The 18039-nt window shown below is 40.8% G+C and overlaps 2 protein-coding genes across 5 annotated transcripts in view; both read right to left on the bottom strand.

Moving 5' to 3' along the window:
* The window catches only part of galnt17 (polypeptide N-acetylgalactosaminyltransferase 17), a 32240-nt gene extending 24166 nt beyond the window's left edge, over positions 1-8074 (bottom strand). The window contains exons 1-3 of the mRNA XM_008426561.3: positions 7351-8074; positions 7012-7235; positions 5276-5459 (exon numbers count right to left, since the gene is read on the bottom strand). Of these exons, the coding sequence (XP_008424783.1) occupies positions 5276-5459; positions 7012-7235; positions 7351-7475 (533 nt within the window). The 5' untranslated portion in view covers positions 7476-8074. The remainder of the gene's footprint in view (positions 1-5275; positions 5460-7011; positions 7236-7350) is intronic.
* Positions 8075-11016: 2942 nt separating this feature from the next.
* rhbdd1 (rhomboid domain containing 1) lies at positions 11017-17976 on the bottom strand. Of its 4 annotated transcripts, none has more exons than XM_008426562.2 (8): positions 17868-17976; positions 15032-15196; positions 14450-14729; positions 14239-14371; positions 12833-12921; positions 12238-12300; positions 11587-11721; positions 11017-11518 (listed from the first exon to the last, which is right to left on the bottom strand). In XM_008426562.2, the coding sequence occupies exons 1-8, from the start codon at positions 17892-17894 to the stop codon at positions 11412-11414; spliced, it is 999 nt and encodes a 332-aa protein (XP_008424784.1). In that variant the 5' UTR covers positions 17895-17976; the 3' UTR covers positions 11017-11411. The 4 variants fall into 4 exon arrangements, with proteins under 4 accessions (XP_008424784.1, XP_008424785.1, XP_008424786.1 ...); XM_008426563.3 differs by lacking the exon at positions 17868-17976 and adding an exon at positions 16396-16662; XM_008426564.3 differs by lacking the exon at positions 17868-17976 and adding an exon at positions 16396-16662 and having other exon boundaries at positions 15032-15230.
* Positions 17977-18039: the final 63 nt, after the last annotated feature.

An 18039-nucleotide genomic window follows, 5' to 3' on the forward strand; every position in this document is an offset into this window, starting at 1 on the left:
ATTAACTACTGATGGGTCCCATCCATGGGATAAATCTAGTTTGTCTGAATTCTCTTGCCTTTATCTCCTCTTTAAACTCTGCCAGTGTCCATTATGACCCTTTTATTGGGCAGCCTGGAGCCAGTGGCGCAAAAAGTGGGTGTGCAGGGTATGCAACGCATAGGGGCGCAGCACCAGAGGGGGCGCCAAAACCCCGTCTGGAGGGGGCGGCGCGCCGATGATGTTTTCCCGTACACTTCAGCGCCTTACGCCCCTTCACCTCGCGCACATAATGAGGTAAATGTAGTTTTACCCGCCGATAGTGGCGCAACTACACATTATTCAGGTGGATGCGAAAACATAGATCGGCGCCCCCCCCCCCCCTCCCCGAGGCGAGGGTACGTGAAGGGTAAAACTCGCTACTAATTACCTCGTTATGTGCGTGAGGTGAAGGGGCGTAAGGCGCTGAAGTGTACGGGAAAACATCATCGGCGCGCCGCCCCCTCCAGACGGGGTTTTGGCGCCCCCTCTGGTGCTGCGCCCCTATGCGTTGCATACCCTGCATACCCACTTTTTGCGCCACTGCGGCCGCCGATCTATGTTTTCGCATCCACCTGAATTATGTGTAGTTGCGCCCCTGCCTGGAGACCCCCCCCCCCCCCCCCCGTTTTGATTGACACCACATTCCACCAATAATGTTATGAAATGGCTTTTCCCGAGCCAATAATACCCAGAGAGCGACTTGAGCTCGTTTTGACATGCCCATATTCTTTCTGGAATATTTCTGACTGGTCAACTTGGAAACTAAATCTAAAGCCACAGATGTGCAGCCAACACCTGTCCTTATGACACTTACTTAACAGGTAGGTGTAACTTCCTGAAGTGTGGACGTGTCCCCACCAATATTTCCTGCATCTTTGTAACTCAGCTGCTCGCTGCATTCAAAGCATTAGCAGGTTAATTACCTGCAGGTATTTAAAATTCCTTTGTAAAACGTAAACGGTACGTCGGCTCAGTGTTGGACGTCACGTCACGACCTGCAGTGATTTTATAGATAAATTATGATTCCTCTTTTCCAAATGAAATTAAATAAACTTCCATTTCAGTCAAATGTGAAATTAAAGGCCTAAGAATTTAGACTTACAACATGAACAAAATATTTAATGTTGATGTTTTATTACCATTATTTATTTCTTAGGAAACTCTTATAGAAATAAGGAACATGAAAGATCCTCGAAGCAAATTGAAAACACTCATAAAGTTCTTAAAAACTCGTTGAAAATGTTTTTTAAATAAAAAATATAGAAGCACAAAAATTTCATCCACTCCCACAAACTTTATCCACTTCCACTGGAAAAGTTTTAGTTTCCAAATAATAAAAATAAAAGATCGCCGCGTCTCAAAGAACATTTTTACTGCCTCAAACTGCAAAGCACATTTTTTTCTGCAGCCGCTTTGATCTCATTGTTAAAAGGCGAACATCAGACGGGAGCCGAAGGGGAAAATTCAAAGCTCCAGTCGCTGCGTGGAAGGCAGAACTGGACACTGAAAAATGGAGTTAGTGTGAAACGGAGGAATTATTTTCTCAATAAACTCTTCATCAACATAAAATAATCAACCCAGAGACTCCATATGATGTGATATAGACCAGTGTTTTTGGTATTCCTGTGATACTGTGGGAAAACAGTTTACCTTAAGAAATCAACTCCTAGCACAGCTTTTTATAAATCCTATAACATCTAGACGACAACCACACAATCTGCACAACTACAACTCAAATATCAGAGAACCAACATTACTTAATCCCATCCTGTTTGCACGAATCCACTTACCTCTGCATGCCAAATGCTTAACGATGACTAACTATGTTTACTATGTTTTTTGGCTCAAAATCATTCTGAGAATTGAATCTGCTCAGTTCTGCCTATTCTGAGCTGGTTTAGAGCCTCCTGTCATTTCAGATCCAAATAAGCTTCTGCTGGCCCCCAACTCAACATTTACACTCACTCATGAAAATGACTGCCACTGATGCGTAATTATATAACCGTACATCTTTGAGAAGCAGAAGTGGAGCCTCCTGTACAACCAACAAGACTGTAACAAGGGGTTTCTGGAAGGCAAGGCAACAACAAACACTTGTCAGCACATACAGCGGTAGAACCAGCTGACCAAACGTGCTGGAGCTCAGTCTGGGTTGCTAGGTGACAGGTGGAATTCTGCTGCAGTTGCTAGGTAACGCTGCAGCGCCTCCTGATTTGTTACGTTACATTTCAGAGGTTTTAGAAACAGTTCTTTTTCCAGACAGCTATAAACTTTAACTTATTGTGTTTTTGTTTGTTTGTTTTTTTAACGATTAGCTTGTTTTCAGAAGCACTAGAGACCAAAATGGATGTATAAAAACTTACAAAATGTGAATGTTTGCATAATAGGTCCCCATTAAAACTGAAAGGAAAACTTTGAGCCTGGACTCACCTTTTGGTTAATTCAGCTAAAAATATTCTGACCAATTAGGGGAAACTCACAGACCAAAGATAATTCATGCCCAAAAGGTCAATTGATCCCCTAATATAAAAAGAAATACCAGATTATTCAAGTAAGACATTTGAATTAGTGCTTTTTAATCAATATTAAGGAATTATGTACCTAAAACAAGCTCAAATATTGTGTTGAAAAGTTACTTTTAAGTTAGTTTTGTCTTATTTAAGCAAATATCTTAATATTTAGTGTTTTTGCAGTGAGCTGCAGTGGAAACTGCAGCGATTCCAGCAGAAGCAGAGCTGAGTGATCAATGCAAGCAGGAGCAGCAGTGTGTAGGAGAGCAGCATGAATAGTTTCACATGTGAGTGAGAACTTGTCACTTCACAAGTACAGAGTCACTGAACACTGTGTCAGTAATCGTCCTTTACGATTCCCTCAGCGGTGCAGACGGAGGCGAGCGGCTTCACAAAGTTTCACATCTGCAGGTTTAAACAAATTAATGCAAGAGCTGTTGAATTTTTTTTTTTTTTTGTCTTTTAGCTCCTTTTTTCGCTTTGCCTTCGTGTTTCTCCGCCGCCTCCTGCTCTGCAGGGTAAAAGGAGCCTGAATGAAACGCAGCGAGGCTCATCAGGCTCCAGCTGACGTCCTGCTGCTGCAGATATCACACCCAGACTCGCTTCGCATGCCGCTCTTTTCCCACCACCCTGTAAGACTCCCTGCGGTGACAAGTAAGAACGCTTTTCCACGCTCTGAGAAACGAGGAGGGAGGGGGGAAGCATGCCGCTGGTGGCAGCAAAGGTAGAGACTTTTAATCTGCTCACCTACGCAGAAAACTGGGTCGGGAAAATGTTCCCAGAAGAAGAAACATTTGGTAAAAACATTTACAGTATTAATAAAGATAAAATATACAGATTTAGTCTCCTTAGAGATCCTGTTTCTGTCATCATCAAACTAATTTTAATAAAAATAAATCTGAGTACAAAAAAATGTTTTCAAATCATGATTTATCTCTTTAAGTGGAAAAATATATTCAAATAAAATTAGGAAAAATAAAAATAATTCTGTGGCTGCGCCACTGTGGCTGCACAGTGGCGCAGTTGGTAGAGCTGTTGCCTTGCAGCAAGAAGGTTCTGGGTTCGATTCCCGGCCTGGGATCTTTCTGCATGGAGTCTCCATGTTCTCCCTGTGCATGGTGGGTTTTCTCCGGGTACTCCGGTTTCCTCCCACAGTCCAAAAACATGACAGTCAGGTTAATTGGTCTCTCCAAATTGTCCCTAGGTGTGAGTGTGTGTGTGCATGGTTGTGTGTCTCTGTGTTGCCCTGTGACAGACTGGCAACCTGTCCAGGTGACCCCGCCTCTCGCCCGGAACGTTAGCTGGAGAGGAACCAGCAACCCTCCCGACCCCACTGAGGGACAAGGGTGAAAGAAAATGGATGGATGGATGGAAAAATAATTCCCTCCTTTTTTAATAGATAATTACAAATACTAGTTTACAATCACTTAAAGGGGCAGTAGCATGAAAATTCACTTGTTATAAAGTTATTCCCTCATCAAAAACACACCTGGAGTGTCGCTTTGATTTTTTTCATGCATGTTAGAGAAATCCTTTAATCTCCATGGCAACCATTTAGCTGAGCAAATGCCTCGGTGGACGAAGCCCCGCCTTCAGAGCTGCAGTTTCCAAGCTTCCAACTCTCCCGCTCAGCTCCTTCAGACTAGCCAGCAGCAATTAGCAAACAGCTGCTGAGCTCATTATAGGAGCTGCGTCTCAGTGAAACGCTGATAAAAACGTTGTTAAAGGGTTAATACAGGAGCCATGTTGTGATGAAGGCGGAGCTTCAGAAAGAGCAGGAGTTTCTTAAAAAGACAGAGACCCAATTTCAAGCAATCAATTTGAGAAGTCAAATTTCTTTTAAGTTATATCTGATATAAACATAGTTGGATAGTAACTACTTACATTTACTTGAGTAACCTTTTATTTATTTACTTTTAGGAGTATTTTTACTACGCTGTACTTTGAGTAACTTTATTATGAAGTATTTCTTCTCTTACTTGAGTAAAATTTCTGTATTTTCTACCCTCTAAATGAAAAACAAACAAATTTTAACCAGAAATTCACCAGACACAGACACACACCTGCAGTTTCTGTTAAAGTTTCTAAAGTTTTTTACTTATTTGGAAACATTTTTCTTTTGCCTGATTTTATTATTTTATGTTACTTATATGAATTATTGTCATTTTGGTCCTTAAAATAAAAACATTTCCATTTAACTTCATATTTTGGTCCGTCTGGTGATGTAATTGTTAAATATTAAATGACTGATAATTTGATCAGTTATACTTGACTAGACTTTTTACCAAATACTTTTTACTTTTACTTGAATAAAGTTATGTTGAAGTAGTAACGGGTTGAGTACAACTTGGAAATTAATAAGAAAGCTGAAAATAACTGGAAATATGTTTTAAAACTCTCTGAACGAAGCACCAGAGCAGAATGACTTACATATTCGCATGAAGACGTGGGGATAATCTAGTATCTCTTCTCTTGTGCTGAAATAATTAACTTCTTGCAACTGAAGTTTTCCATGTGAATTATTAAAAACATTTTCAAAAGTTTTAATTGGATTTCCTTTGCAGAGCAGAAAAAGTTCCAAGTGCATCTATTCTCAGCGAGTCGTGTTTCCATTTCTGGAAGTAGATGTCGCTTCTGAATTATTAAAACTTGCTGTTTTATTATCACAGCTGAAAGCACCAACTAATTTTGTGTAATCTGTAATCTGACGGGTTTTTTTTTGTGTGTGTGGCTGACAGACTGACTTGTTGGGCCGGTGGTCCGGGATGGTCCGGTCCAGAGAGATCCTGTCGCTCAGGTAGGCGTTGTAGCCGTACTTCTCCTTCAGGTACTTGGCGTCGTTCTCCTCCAGCGGGGAAAGCGTGGCGGCCAGGCCGCCTTTCCCGCGACCGCCGAAGCCCTCGATCAGGCCCAGGGACTTGGACAGACCTGTTGGACCGAGACGAACCTTCAGGTTGAACGGATTCACGAGAGTTCAAAGGTTACAAACCGCATGGCGAAACGTCAGCATGAACTTCACTGATAAACAGAATCACTGAAATCTGTTCCAGTGGCCAGAAGAAAAGCCTTTGTCTTTGTGGAGGAAGAAGAAAACTGGTTAGATGAGAGCAAAATGAAACTTCCTGACCACAACAAAACATTAGATGTAGAGGAAAAATTTTAACTGTGACCCTACAGGTGGTGGCAGCATCATGCTGTGGGAATGTGTAGCAACAGAAGCTAATTATAATTGATGCAAAGATGGATGAAGGTAAATAATCCTGGATGAAAACTTGCAAAAGACTGAAGGGAAGCTTTGCCTTTCAATGGAATGGTGTAGATTTATGTGTGAGAATGGCCTAGTCAAAGCCCAGATGTAAATCCAACAGAGAATCTGTGTTTCACATTGATATGAACAGATGCTTCCCATCTACTCAGCCTGGGATTTGGCTGTTTAGAGAAGAGGAAAGGGAAATAGTTTCAGTACGCTGCAATTATTTTATAATTTTTTTATGATTAATCGATTAATCAGATTTAAAACATTTAACCGCTTTTTATTTAACCACTTAAGTCTTTTACACACAATATCTGAAATACATAGGAAGATGCAAAAAGGAAATAAATAAATTAGTTTTTTGGAAAGTGAAGCAAATTTTTTCCCTAAAAATGCAAAAAATAGATAAGCTGCACAGTGGCGCAGTTGGTAGAGCTGTTGCCTTACAGCACGAAGGTTCTGGGTTCGATTCCCGGCCCCGGTCTTTCTGCATGGAGTTTGCATGTTCTCCCTGTGCATGGTGGGTTTTCTCCTGGTACTCCGGTTTCCTCCCACAGTCCAAAAACATGACTGTCAGGTTAATTGGCCTCTCTAAATTGTCCCTAGGTGTGTGTGTGTGTGTGTGTGTGTGTGCATGGTTGTGTGTCTCTGTGTTGCCCTGCGACAGACTGGCGACCTGTCCAGGTGACCCCGGAACGTTAGCTGGAGAGGCACCAGCAACCCTCCCGACCCCACTAAGGGACAAGGGTGAAAGAAAATGGATGGATGGATATGAAACTGCAGCTAAAAATATACTGAATATTGATCGATTGATTTTTTTTTTTTTGGTTAATAATTTGATATTAATAGGTGCTTAGTAGGATTTATTTAAAATTTTTTTTGCAGAATTTGAATCAGGTGAAGCTAAACCTGCGCCTTTAGGAGTATTTTCAAACAATTTACTTTTTAAATCTAAAAATGCTAAATATATTTATTCTTACTTCAGTTTTTTTTTTTTTTATCAAATGTCCATTTTAGAGTCTGCATACTTCAGTTAATCAATCACTAAATTAGCTGGTGATTACTTTAATAGTCGATTAATCAAGATTATTTAGATTAATCGTTTCAGCCGTATGTTCTAAAGTCTCCAAAAAGTGAAAAAGAAAGGATATTAATTGGCTTACAGGTGTCGGGGTTTTACTTCCCAGGTGTTTTGTGATGACATCTGAGTGGAAATGTTTTCGTTACCGTTAAGCTGCCGGTACACCACATCCTCCAGCGAGCTGAGCCTCTTCAGCAGCACCTCGTGGCTCACGCTGGGCCCCTGCACCGTCCCGTTGGCCCCGGGCCGCCTCCCGTCAGCCGGAGCCTCCGGACCGGCCGCCTGCACGCTGCGGGTGTTGCACTTGGCCCAGAAGGTCATGAACCCTGCGACCGCCAGCACGTTGAGCAGCAGTAACACCCTCCATCTTCTGAAGACAAAAGCCATGAAAAAGAGTTCGGGCGCTGGTTTGTTTTGGGTTTTTAGGGTGGGCGGAAGGTCAGGGGATGGTCAGCGGCGATCTGGAGGCTGCAGGGATGTCTCACCGGGTAACATCAGCTGGACGGAAAGCCGCAGGGAAGCTTGAGCAACCAGAGCCAGCAGTGCGCCGATGAGAAGACGATTTATCCGCCGCTTTGCTGTCGGACTCCGGGGTTATTTCAGGCTGCATGTCGCTCTGCTGGAGCAATCCGGGGCGCCGTCCGCCGCCTCTGCGTTTGAAATCATCCTCTGAAGATGTGAGACAAAGACAGCAGTGTGTGCGGAGCGCAGAAAGCAGATGAATAATTTAGGAGAACGGAAAATATCCGCGCTTTTCTGCTGGGGTTCCTCTCCCTTCGCGTCCGACAGAAGTCGGCAGTGATGCGACTGAGATGCTGACAGATGCTTCAGGGAAATCCTTCTGAAGGTCCAGCCAGCATCTCCTCCTCCTCCCTTCCTGCTCTTCCTCCTTCGGCCGTTTATCACTATCAGATGCGCGGATGGTGAGGAGCTCTCTGCGCTCGGAGATGCAGCAGCGGCGGCATCCTCTGAGAAATTCACTCCGGAAACCGGCAGCAGCCAAAACAGGAGCACAAAATTAAAGCGACCTTCTTTCTTTTTCTTTCTCTTCACATTTTGTCCCTCCAGTCCTCCCAGCACATAACGCCTTCCTGTTATTCCTCGCCCTCTTCTTGTTTATTGCGGCTGTTTATTTCCTCGTGTTCTCCTTTTATCGGGCTTCTGGACTCGATTTCCCTTCGCAGCAGCAGGTCGGGGAGGGGGGAGGTGTCTGGTCAAATTAAACTGAGAGAGAGAAAAAAAATACTGTTCTTAGAGAAACTTAGACTCCAATATTAAAGATAATCCAAGCCAGGGGTCTTCAAAGTGAGGCTCGGGGGCCGTTTGCGGACACTGGAGTGATTTTATGTGGCCTCCAGCTGCAGAAAATTAACCCCAGAGGAAACAACTTCAACATATTTTTACTCAAGTAAAAAAGTATTTGGTAAAAAGTCAAGTCAAGAACTGAGTAACTGATCAAATTATCAGTCATTTAATATTTAAAAATTGCATCATCAGATGGACCAAATATAAGGTTAAGTGGAGATTCTGGTATTTTAAGGACCAAAATGACAATAATTCATAAAAGTAATAAAAAAATAACAAAATCAGGCAAAAGAAAATTTTCCAAATCAGTTTCTTTCAATAAAAAACTTCCGAAACTTTTAACAGAAACTGCAGGTGTGTGTCTTGAGTCTGGTGGATTTCTGGTTAAAACATGTTTGTTTTTCATTCAGCGGAAAGAAAATCCAGAAATTTTACTCAAGTAAGAGCAGAAATACTTCACAGTAAAGTTACTCAAGCAAACGTATAAGTAAAAATACTGCTAAAAGTACATTTTTACCAAAAACATTACTCAAGCAAATGAAACTGAGTAAATGTAACTAGTTACTACGGCACTCTGTTTATAAAGAACATAGAATCTTGTTTTAAATCAGTAATTCTTAAATATTGATGAAAAAGTTCTACAAGACATTTTTCCCAAGTTATAAGTCAGATAATTGGCCAGTGGAACTCGAACTGGGTTGCTAGGTAACGGACGGGGCTTGGCTGGGGTTGCTAGGTAACGGTCTGGGCTTGGCTGGGGTTGCTAGGTAACGCCGGAATATTCTACCAGAGGCGCTAGAACTGTTTCACAAACATTCAAGAATTATTTACTTAAAACAAACTCCCATTTACTGTAACATTACTTGTAAGCTAGTTTTGTCTTATTTCAGTACATTTTTATTGGAAACTAGATAAACTAAAAGTAATTTATTAAATGCAACTGGCTGCTACCGAGCTCTGCACACGAGCCGTTTCATTTTCAGGTGTAAAGGTAACACTGGAGCCGTTCCTCGGACTCAACGCGGCGAAACGTTGGCTTCCCTGCAGAAGTGGGTCATCCGGCCTGAACCAGAATCAGAGAGAATCACCAACTGTGATCCAAAGGAAACTGTGGCGCAAAGACACAGAGCGTCTGAGTGAGGAGGAGGAGGAGAAGGAGGAGGAGGAGGAGGAGGAGAAGCGGAGTGAGATCAAAACCTTCGCTTTGGTCTGGGACACGAATCCAGAGATGAACTGAGAGAGAAAAACACGAACAGGCAGCAAAGAGAGGCGAGAGAGAGAGAGACGGGAGAAAAATCCTCAAGCAATAACGAGAAGAAAGGAGGAAAGGGAGGGAGAGGAAGAGTAGATGTGAGCTGATATTTATCTCATCTCTTCAGCCTCTCCAATAGGAAAGGTCAAGAGGTCGCGGCTCGGTGCTGAGCTGAATCCATTTCTGTGAGCGTCAGTCAGGTGAGGCGAGCTTCACGCTCCTGCAGCAAACCGTTTACACGTGATCAGACCAGGAACGTGAAGCTGCACCACCACAGGGGGGCGCACTGTAAAAACTGAAACTCCCACCACGGAGTCTCTGCTCTTTCCCCAGAGAAAATGTCTCTCAACACTTTAAATACATATAAAACAAAGTCTCTGATCCCGTCTCTCCAACGGGATCAGAGACGGTGAGCAGCATGTGCAGAGCAGAGCCAGGCTGCTGCCAAAACATCCATCTTCTTTACACCCTTGTCCCTTAGTGGGGTCGGGAGGGTTGCTGGTGCCCATCTTCAGCTAACGTTCCGGGCGAGAGGCGGGGTCACCTGGACAGGTGGCCAGTCTGTCACAGGGCAACACAGAGACACACAACCATGCACACACCTAGGGGCAATTTGGAGAGGCCAATTAACCTGACAGTCATGTTTTTGGACTGTGGGAGGAAACCGGAGTACCTGGAGAAAACCCACCATGCACAGGGAGAACATGGAAACTCCATGCAGAAAGACCGGGAATCGAACCCAGAACCTTCGTGCTGTAAGGCAACAGCTCTACCAACTGCGCCACTGTGCAGCCAGCCAAAAACATTTGATCTGTCCATCAGAGAGGAGGAAATCAGCTGAAATATTGTCTTTGGAGATCTAGCAGACAGGCACCCCCTCAGTTTAAACCAACCTGACAGGAAGACTGTCATGGCCGACAAGCTGGAAGCCATGAACTGTGACTGCTTCCAATTATTTGAGATTATTTTACAGCCGTCGTTTCTGTGTGTTTTTCACAAGATTAAAGTTTTTGTCAAAATATGTTGAAGTATTCAGTAACTTTAAAAATTAATTATTCAAAGTTGCTCATTTGTGTCACAATCAATACAAACTGAGCTGTTCAATTCTTCCATGTTTCAATAAAAAATTTTTAAAAATACTCAGTTTAACCAACATGTCGAGAACATCCATATGGAGCTAAATTGGGGCCAAAGTTTTTCAAAGAAAAAAAAAAAGAATGAATGAAAAACCGTTGAATATGAAAAGTAGTTTAACACTTTTTTTTTCAGATTCAAATTAAATCAATGTGAGACTTTGCTACTGCAAAACGAGATTTATTCTAATACCTTTGCACACATTTACAAAGTCAGACACAAAGCACAAGATGGGGCAACGGCGGCCAAATCCTTTGAGAACTCATGAACAGCCAGGAGATAGAAAAAACTATAAAACAAGTTCAAAAGACAGAAAAAAGTCACATATTTCTGAGTTTGAAGTCATTTTTTTCTACAAAAACCAGAAATTTCAGAAATAAGTCAGAAATTTCTGCTATTTTTTAACTTTTCAAACTCAGAAATTTTAGTTTTTCTAGAAAATTTGAGACAGATCTCAGAATTAGTTTTTTTTCCTCAGACATTTATTCCTCCGTTTCTTTGTTTTCTACATCATATCCGTCTGTCTCAGACAGTCTGACATGAAACTGGAAAATGTTTGATGATTTTTATAAGCAAACTGTATAAAACCAACCAGAGTTCAGTTCAAGCTAAAAAGAAACGGAAATCTTCTTTTCACTTTTACCTCCAAACTCCGTCCTGCAGTCGAAGCTCAGAATCTTTTCGTCTTCTGGTTTTATAAAACACACAAACTCAAGAATCTTCTCTCTTTGGCTCATTAATGACAGATTCAGGGAAGAACAGAAGGTGGTGGAAACGTTTGATCGCTTTATTCAGATCAATCCTCCTTCTTCCACCAAAACCTCCGTCTTCTTCTTCTACTTCCTGGGTCAGAGTTCAGCTGTCGAACCGCCTCATCCTCCTCCACCTCCACCTCGTCTCTTCGGCCCTGAAATCATCGGAGGAGTCCCGATGTGGACGACCTCGACTGATGTGGCCTCGTCCTGAGAAAATGAGCAGGAAGTAACGCCAGGTGCGTTTCTCTCAGAGGTCAGAGTTCAGAGCGCCTCACCTCGGTCGTGCAGACTGTTTCTGATCGCCGCCTCCAGCTGCTGCTCCTCCGTCAGCCCGCCGGTGTACGACGCCGTGTGGTAACCTGGGGGGTCCTGAAGGTATCCAGGGTAAACTCCACTACGGCCAGCATAACCTGAGCGTGTGAGGGAGCGAGGGCCAAGGCAAGAAAACGATCAATAAAAGACAAAGTTATGAGAAAAAGTCCTAAAATATTCAGAGAAAACGTCAAAATTAAGAGAATAAAATCGTAATATCACAAAAATGGAAGTCAAAAAGTAATAAAATTACTAAATTAAACTCTTAGTAGAGTAACGTTTCAAAAGAATAAAGATAAAATTGCAAAAACAAAGTCGGAATAATATGAGAATAAATTTATAATATTAAATCAATGAAAGTCAAACAAAAATAAAGTTATAAAATTATCAGATTAAAGTTGAAATAATACGAGAATAAAATGATAAAATTAGCAGCACAGAGTTAGAAATTCACAAAAAAAGACAGAAAATTATGAGAATAAAATCATAATAATTTGCTAATTAAGTCAATAAATATTAAAGTTATAGAATAAAGTCACAATATTACCACTTTACTCTAATATTGTGACTTTATTTTTATATCTTATGAAATATTTCCCAGCATGCTCCGGTACCTGATGTGCCGGCAGATCTGTAGTAGTTGCGATGTGATCCGTGTTCGTTTGGTGCAAACAAATCTGGAGAAACACAGAAGAATCCAGTGATACCAGTAAGTTACTGTTAGATCTGTAACTTAAAGACCCGGTTATGGTAAACGACTTCTATCCATCCATCCATCCATTTTCTTGCTTTTCCCTCAGTGGGGTCAGGAGGGTTGCTGGTGCCTATCTCCAGCCAACGTTTCGGGCGAGAGGTGGGGTCACCCTGGACAGGTCGCCAGTCTGTCGCAGGGCAACACAGAGACACACAGGACACACAACCATGCACACTCACACCTAGGGGCAATTTAGACAGACCAGTTAACCTGACAGTCATGTTTTTGGACTGTGGGAGGAAACCGGAGTACCTGGAGAAAACCCACCATGCACAGGGAGAACATGGAGACTCCATGCAGAAAGACCGGGAATCGAACCCAGAACCTTCTTGCTGCAAGGCAACAGCTCTACCAACTGCGCCACTGTGCAGCCCGTAAACGACTTCTAATCAAATGAATTTAAAACTGGACATATTGAAGAAGTGATGCGTTTCGGTCTCTGAATGAAGTCACACCTGCACATTTCCTCATGATTCTGTTGAGCGGTCCGGACGTGTAGAGCAAACCCACCAGGATTCCTGCCAGGTGACCCACAAACGAAGTCCTGGAGGAGCAGCAGACACGGATCAATCAATCAATCAATCAATCAATCAATCAATCAATCAATCAATGGATTCAGCAACAGGGCGTTTCAAAGTGCATCAGAAAAACACAAAAATCAACAATCCAAACATTGTTAAATGTCTTTATCACACATTAAAATGTTGGTTAATGTTTCATTTGTTGTGTTTCAAAAGCAGCTCTGAACATTTGGGTTTTTATTCCAGATTCAAAGGAACTCAGTGTTTCGGCTGTTTTTCAGTTTTCCTGTTCCAGATCTGTGGTGCATAGAAGCTGGATGCAGCTTCTCCGTGTTTGGTTCTGGGAATCAAACACTTCCTGGATTTAACGGGACATTTCACAGCATTACACTGCAAACACTAAATGTTACCAAGTCATTTTACTCTCATTTTACTGCAAATATCAAAATAAGACTAAACTAATTCACAAGTGACTTATCAGCAAAATATATGAGCTTGTTTTGAGTCAATAATTACTTAATATTGATTAAAAAAGTGAAATATTCTGCAAATGGATCAAACAAATGCAATAAAAACTTGTTTTAATAGCTCACCTGGTTTAATAAAAGTTGAATAAAATGTTATCTTTATATTGTCTCCATGCTAAGCTAATTGAGAAAAAGTCTCCTTTTCAAAATAAAACCCTTGTAATAAAAAAAATTCAAAAAATTTCATGGAATAATTGCATTAAATTTCAACAATTCATCAGAATAATCGATAGATTACTAAAATAATCTTTAGCTGCAGCTGTAATTAGTAGAAATGATTTTTCTTGTCATTCAGTTATAAACTGAGCTTTTTTTAATAACAAATATAACAAACAATAAAAGAAAATATATATTTTTGCACAATTTTTATACATTTCTTTATGTTTAGACCTAAACATTGAAATTAAATTACTCTTTTGAAATGATAAACGTTTAACAATAGATATTTATCAAAAACAATGAGCTGTTTTTATTAAAATGTCAGTTTAGATTTTTTACTAAATGGTCTAAATTTACAACACGTGAAAGAGCTCCATCTAGTGGATGAAATCCAACTGCGGTTAATAAAAAAAGCATCTTTAGTGCAGCATTATGCTTAGATTAATTAATAAGTAATAAACTGGACATAAACTAGTGGAAAAATGGAACTTAAAGAGTTTCAGATTTATAAAATTGAGAGTTAAAGTGAGGAAAAAAAGCTTTGTTAATGATTATAAAGCTGTTCAAACTGGTTTTACTGGGATTTAAAAGCATCTTTAGGAGCCTAATCTGGGAAGCGGCTCTGGAATCCAGGATGCTTTCTTTTAAACTCACCCAGGTGCCGTTATGTGGATCAGAACGAGCTCCACCCAGCTGGCGTAGCGGCTAGGGAGCGGCAGCCCCATCAGGTAAACCACGCGTCCAGGGTGGTAGTGGTTATTCAGCACCTTCAGCGCAAACAGCACACCTGGAAATAAAGCATAAAAACAAAACAGTGAAGACGACCCAAACCTTTCCACTCAGAAACCCGGAGATCTGCTCGTACCAGAGAAGCCGACAGCGCAGGCCCGGCTGTGGGACTGGTCGTCGGCTAGCTCGGTTAGCAGCGCCTCCAGCAGCAGGTACACCGCCCCGGTGAGCACGGAGAAGACGGACAGAACGTAGAGGAACCAGGCTGCGCCCAGCCGCCGCTCCAGGTTCATCCCCTTCCACAGCAGAGACACCATGTTGAAGTACAGATGCCAGTCGTCGGCGTGGTGGAACGGCGCCAGGAGCAGCCGCCGCCAGTCGCCCTTCCAGTACGCCTGCTGGACGCTCACACAGGCCTGGGAAAAAACAAAACAAATTAAGGATGCACCTTCTGAGGTATCGGCCGATCTGACGCAGAAAAACAGCCGGACTGACTTTTTAAACAGACATGAATGTGATGAATTACACATTTATTTGGTAACTTTGCACCAATACAGAATTAATACAGATATTAATATCGGATCAGTGCGTTTCTATTAGAAATCATGCAAAATGGTGACTATTTCTGTCAACTGAACCACCAGGCATAATTTAGTAAATGAAAAAAGTAAACATAGCTTTGCTCTTACATGTTTGGATGTGTGCATTGGTTATTTACCCTCAGGAGCGGAGCTGCTGGGAAGAGGTAAAGGTAAACGTTGATGGCCAGGAAAGCCAGGGTGACAGGTGGAATGCTGTCCAGGCCCACGTGGAGCAGCTGGGAGCCCAGCATCAGCAGGCCCAGATGGGACGACCTCGACCTCCTGTTCATCCTGAAACCCGCCTGACAGGAGGCAGCAACACGACTTCAGCCATGGCTGACGTTACCAACCAGACAGACAGATCAGAGCAGGCGCTCTTTAAGGAAGCTTTCACACCAAAGAGTTCGGTAAACTCGGTTTGAATGGGGACCAAAACTGAAATCTGCAAACTCTTAAAAATTAAAAACAGCCTTGGAAAGCTAAAAGTCACACTGTCAACATGTTTTGTTACGTAAATCTGGGACATTTTGACAAGACAGAATACAGTATCACATTCAGAATGTTATAATTCAAGATATCTGAAATCAAAAAATATCTCATTCGGAGACATTTTAAAAAGGAACTTTGACTAGGACTGTCACAATAACAAATTTATACTGGACGATAAATTGTCCCAGAAGTTATTCCAATAAACGATACTATTGAGACTATTTTAAGTACATTTTAAATTCTAATGAGCATTTAACACTGGAACTGGTATATAAATTAAATATCCAAAATATACAACAAAAATAACAAATAAAATAAATTATGAAGTTTATGTTTAACAAAATGATCATTTAAAAAAAACGAGCTAAAGACTTTTGCCATCCAGTTTTTAATGATTTGATTGAATTCATTTTAATTTATCATGCGATTGATTTTAAAACTAATCTCTAAGTTAGTTTTGCTGAGTCATTATTATCTTTCATCTGAAATTTAATTTGCTTGTTCAAACTTATAAATCACCAGTCTAAACATACATTTAAGATACTTTTAATTGGAATTATGACAAATCAGATCAAAAAGTGGGTCATTTCAAACTGGCTTTGATTCTGTAGTCACAATTTAAACAGCTTAAAGTAAAACGTTACTTATACAAGTCAGAACGTAATTAGACAAATAGGTATTGTGTGTAGTCAAAATACAATTAGATGTCTTAATTAATACATTTAGTCATAAACTAATGTCAAATATTTGAAATGTAAGTGTGGTGAAACCGATTTTACGTTAAAACGGCCGGATATATCCATTTATTGTAATGTTTTCCTTTACGGCAGAAGAATTTTTTAGTTTATCAAAACTTTGGTGTACAACCACTTTGGACAAACACACTCACAAATGAGCGGTTTTAAAAATATTAACTCGGTCTAACAATATATTGTTGATATTTCTTCCTCTCATTTTCTTAAACCGCTTTTTTCTGCGCATAAACGGGAACATAAAAGTGAGTTGTACTCACAGCGAGTTCAGCTTGTCCTGTTTTGAAGGCGCTGGCTTCGGCTAATGCTAACCCCGCTAACAGTGAAGTTAGCTTCCGGTTTAAAGCGGCTTTTCACCATAAAAGACCGAGAGGAAACTTAACACAGACCGACTGAGTGAAGTTTAGCTAATAAACTTCTCGGCCACACGTCAGAACGGTTTATTTCTCCGGGTTTCATCATCGCTTCTAGCACTTAACTAGCAGCGGGTGGAGTTAGGAATGGTCACGTGACAATAACAACGCTACGTAACGGCGCATGCGCATTACGGAGTTTAGGGTGGGTGTTGATGACGTCAATTCAAAACGTGCGTAACCGTAAATAGTTTGTGGAGATCCCGAAAAACAACGCGAGTTCTTTACCATTGAAGTTAACATAATTAGCGGCAATATGAATAACTGAAAAATAGATATCATGTTTAAACTCAATTAATAAAAGTTTAATAATATACTAACTTTGACAAAGTTTTGTGTTTTGTTTGAAACACAAAACAAAAACTATTGATAGAATGAATTTTACTTATTTTTATTTAATTTGTTTATTTAGAAATTCTAATTCATTTTAATACAGTGTATTTAATAAAATATGTTTTATTTATTTTAATGTTTCTGTCCCTTTTTATTTCTTATTTATGTAGCAACAGGTAGTTCAAAAATACCTTTTATAAAACAAAAGGAAACTTTACAGTGCCAAAATAAAGAGAAGCAATGATAAAGTAATTGTAATTGTAATTCAGACCAGAATTAACATATTTTCCAGGTATTAATCCAGTCAGTGTACAAGATGTGTGTATTTGTGCATAGAAAACGCAAAGAAGCTATTTGCATGAAATTACAAAGACTCTTCAGGTGTCAAGAGATGTGTAAATAAAGGCAGGAGTGTTGGAAAAACTACACAAATATCAACAGGGATGCAAAACATCTCTTGAGTTTGTTGGGAGCAGTGCTGCTGGGAGCAAGGATCAGCGATAACGCTCCTATGTGCACCTTGGATGCAGTAATCTGTCCCAGAAGAAGCTGTCTAAATAATTTAACCTTCAAAATATAGGATTTAACATAAGTTAAACTTTTGACATATAGAGAAATGATTATAGTTAATTGAAAATAAACTAATTTTGTTTTATTTTAGTTCATTCATTCATTCATTCATTGGCGCTCCCTAATCAATTTAAAATAGGAGTAGCGGCTGCTTCTACATGAATTATTAAGGAACAAAACCACAATACCGAGATGACATTTCGCCTCTCAGAGACTGAAACCTCACTCCGCTGTATGTTACGTAATTTGGACGCTCACCTTTTCAAGGCCCTGTTTACACGACAACAATTTCTGGTGAAAATGGAAGAGTTTTGTTGTGTTTGTAGTGTACATTTACATGAAACCACCGGATGCTTTCTTTGACAATCGGCACAGTTTGAAAACCGGTTCCAGAGTGCAAAGTTTCTAAAACGTACCGGTGTCCGTTGTCTTGTAAACATCATACAAGTCTTAACCTTCTCTGCCTCCAATGATCAAGCAGCTGAGCTGGCGGAGAAGCTGTTGCTATAGAAACAGTGACAGGGAGGGTAGACAGAGGAAGGCATTTCCGTAAGCTAACCGTGGTTAACGAGGGAAACCGGAAATGGA

The sequence above is a fragment of the Poecilia reticulata genome, chromosome 13 (genome assembly GCF_904066995.2).
Source record: "Poecilia reticulata chromosome 13, P_reticulata-male-v2, whole genome shotgun sequence".
Lineage (NCBI taxonomy): Eukaryota > Metazoa > Chordata > Actinopteri > Cyprinodontiformes > Poeciliidae > Poecilia > Poecilia reticulata.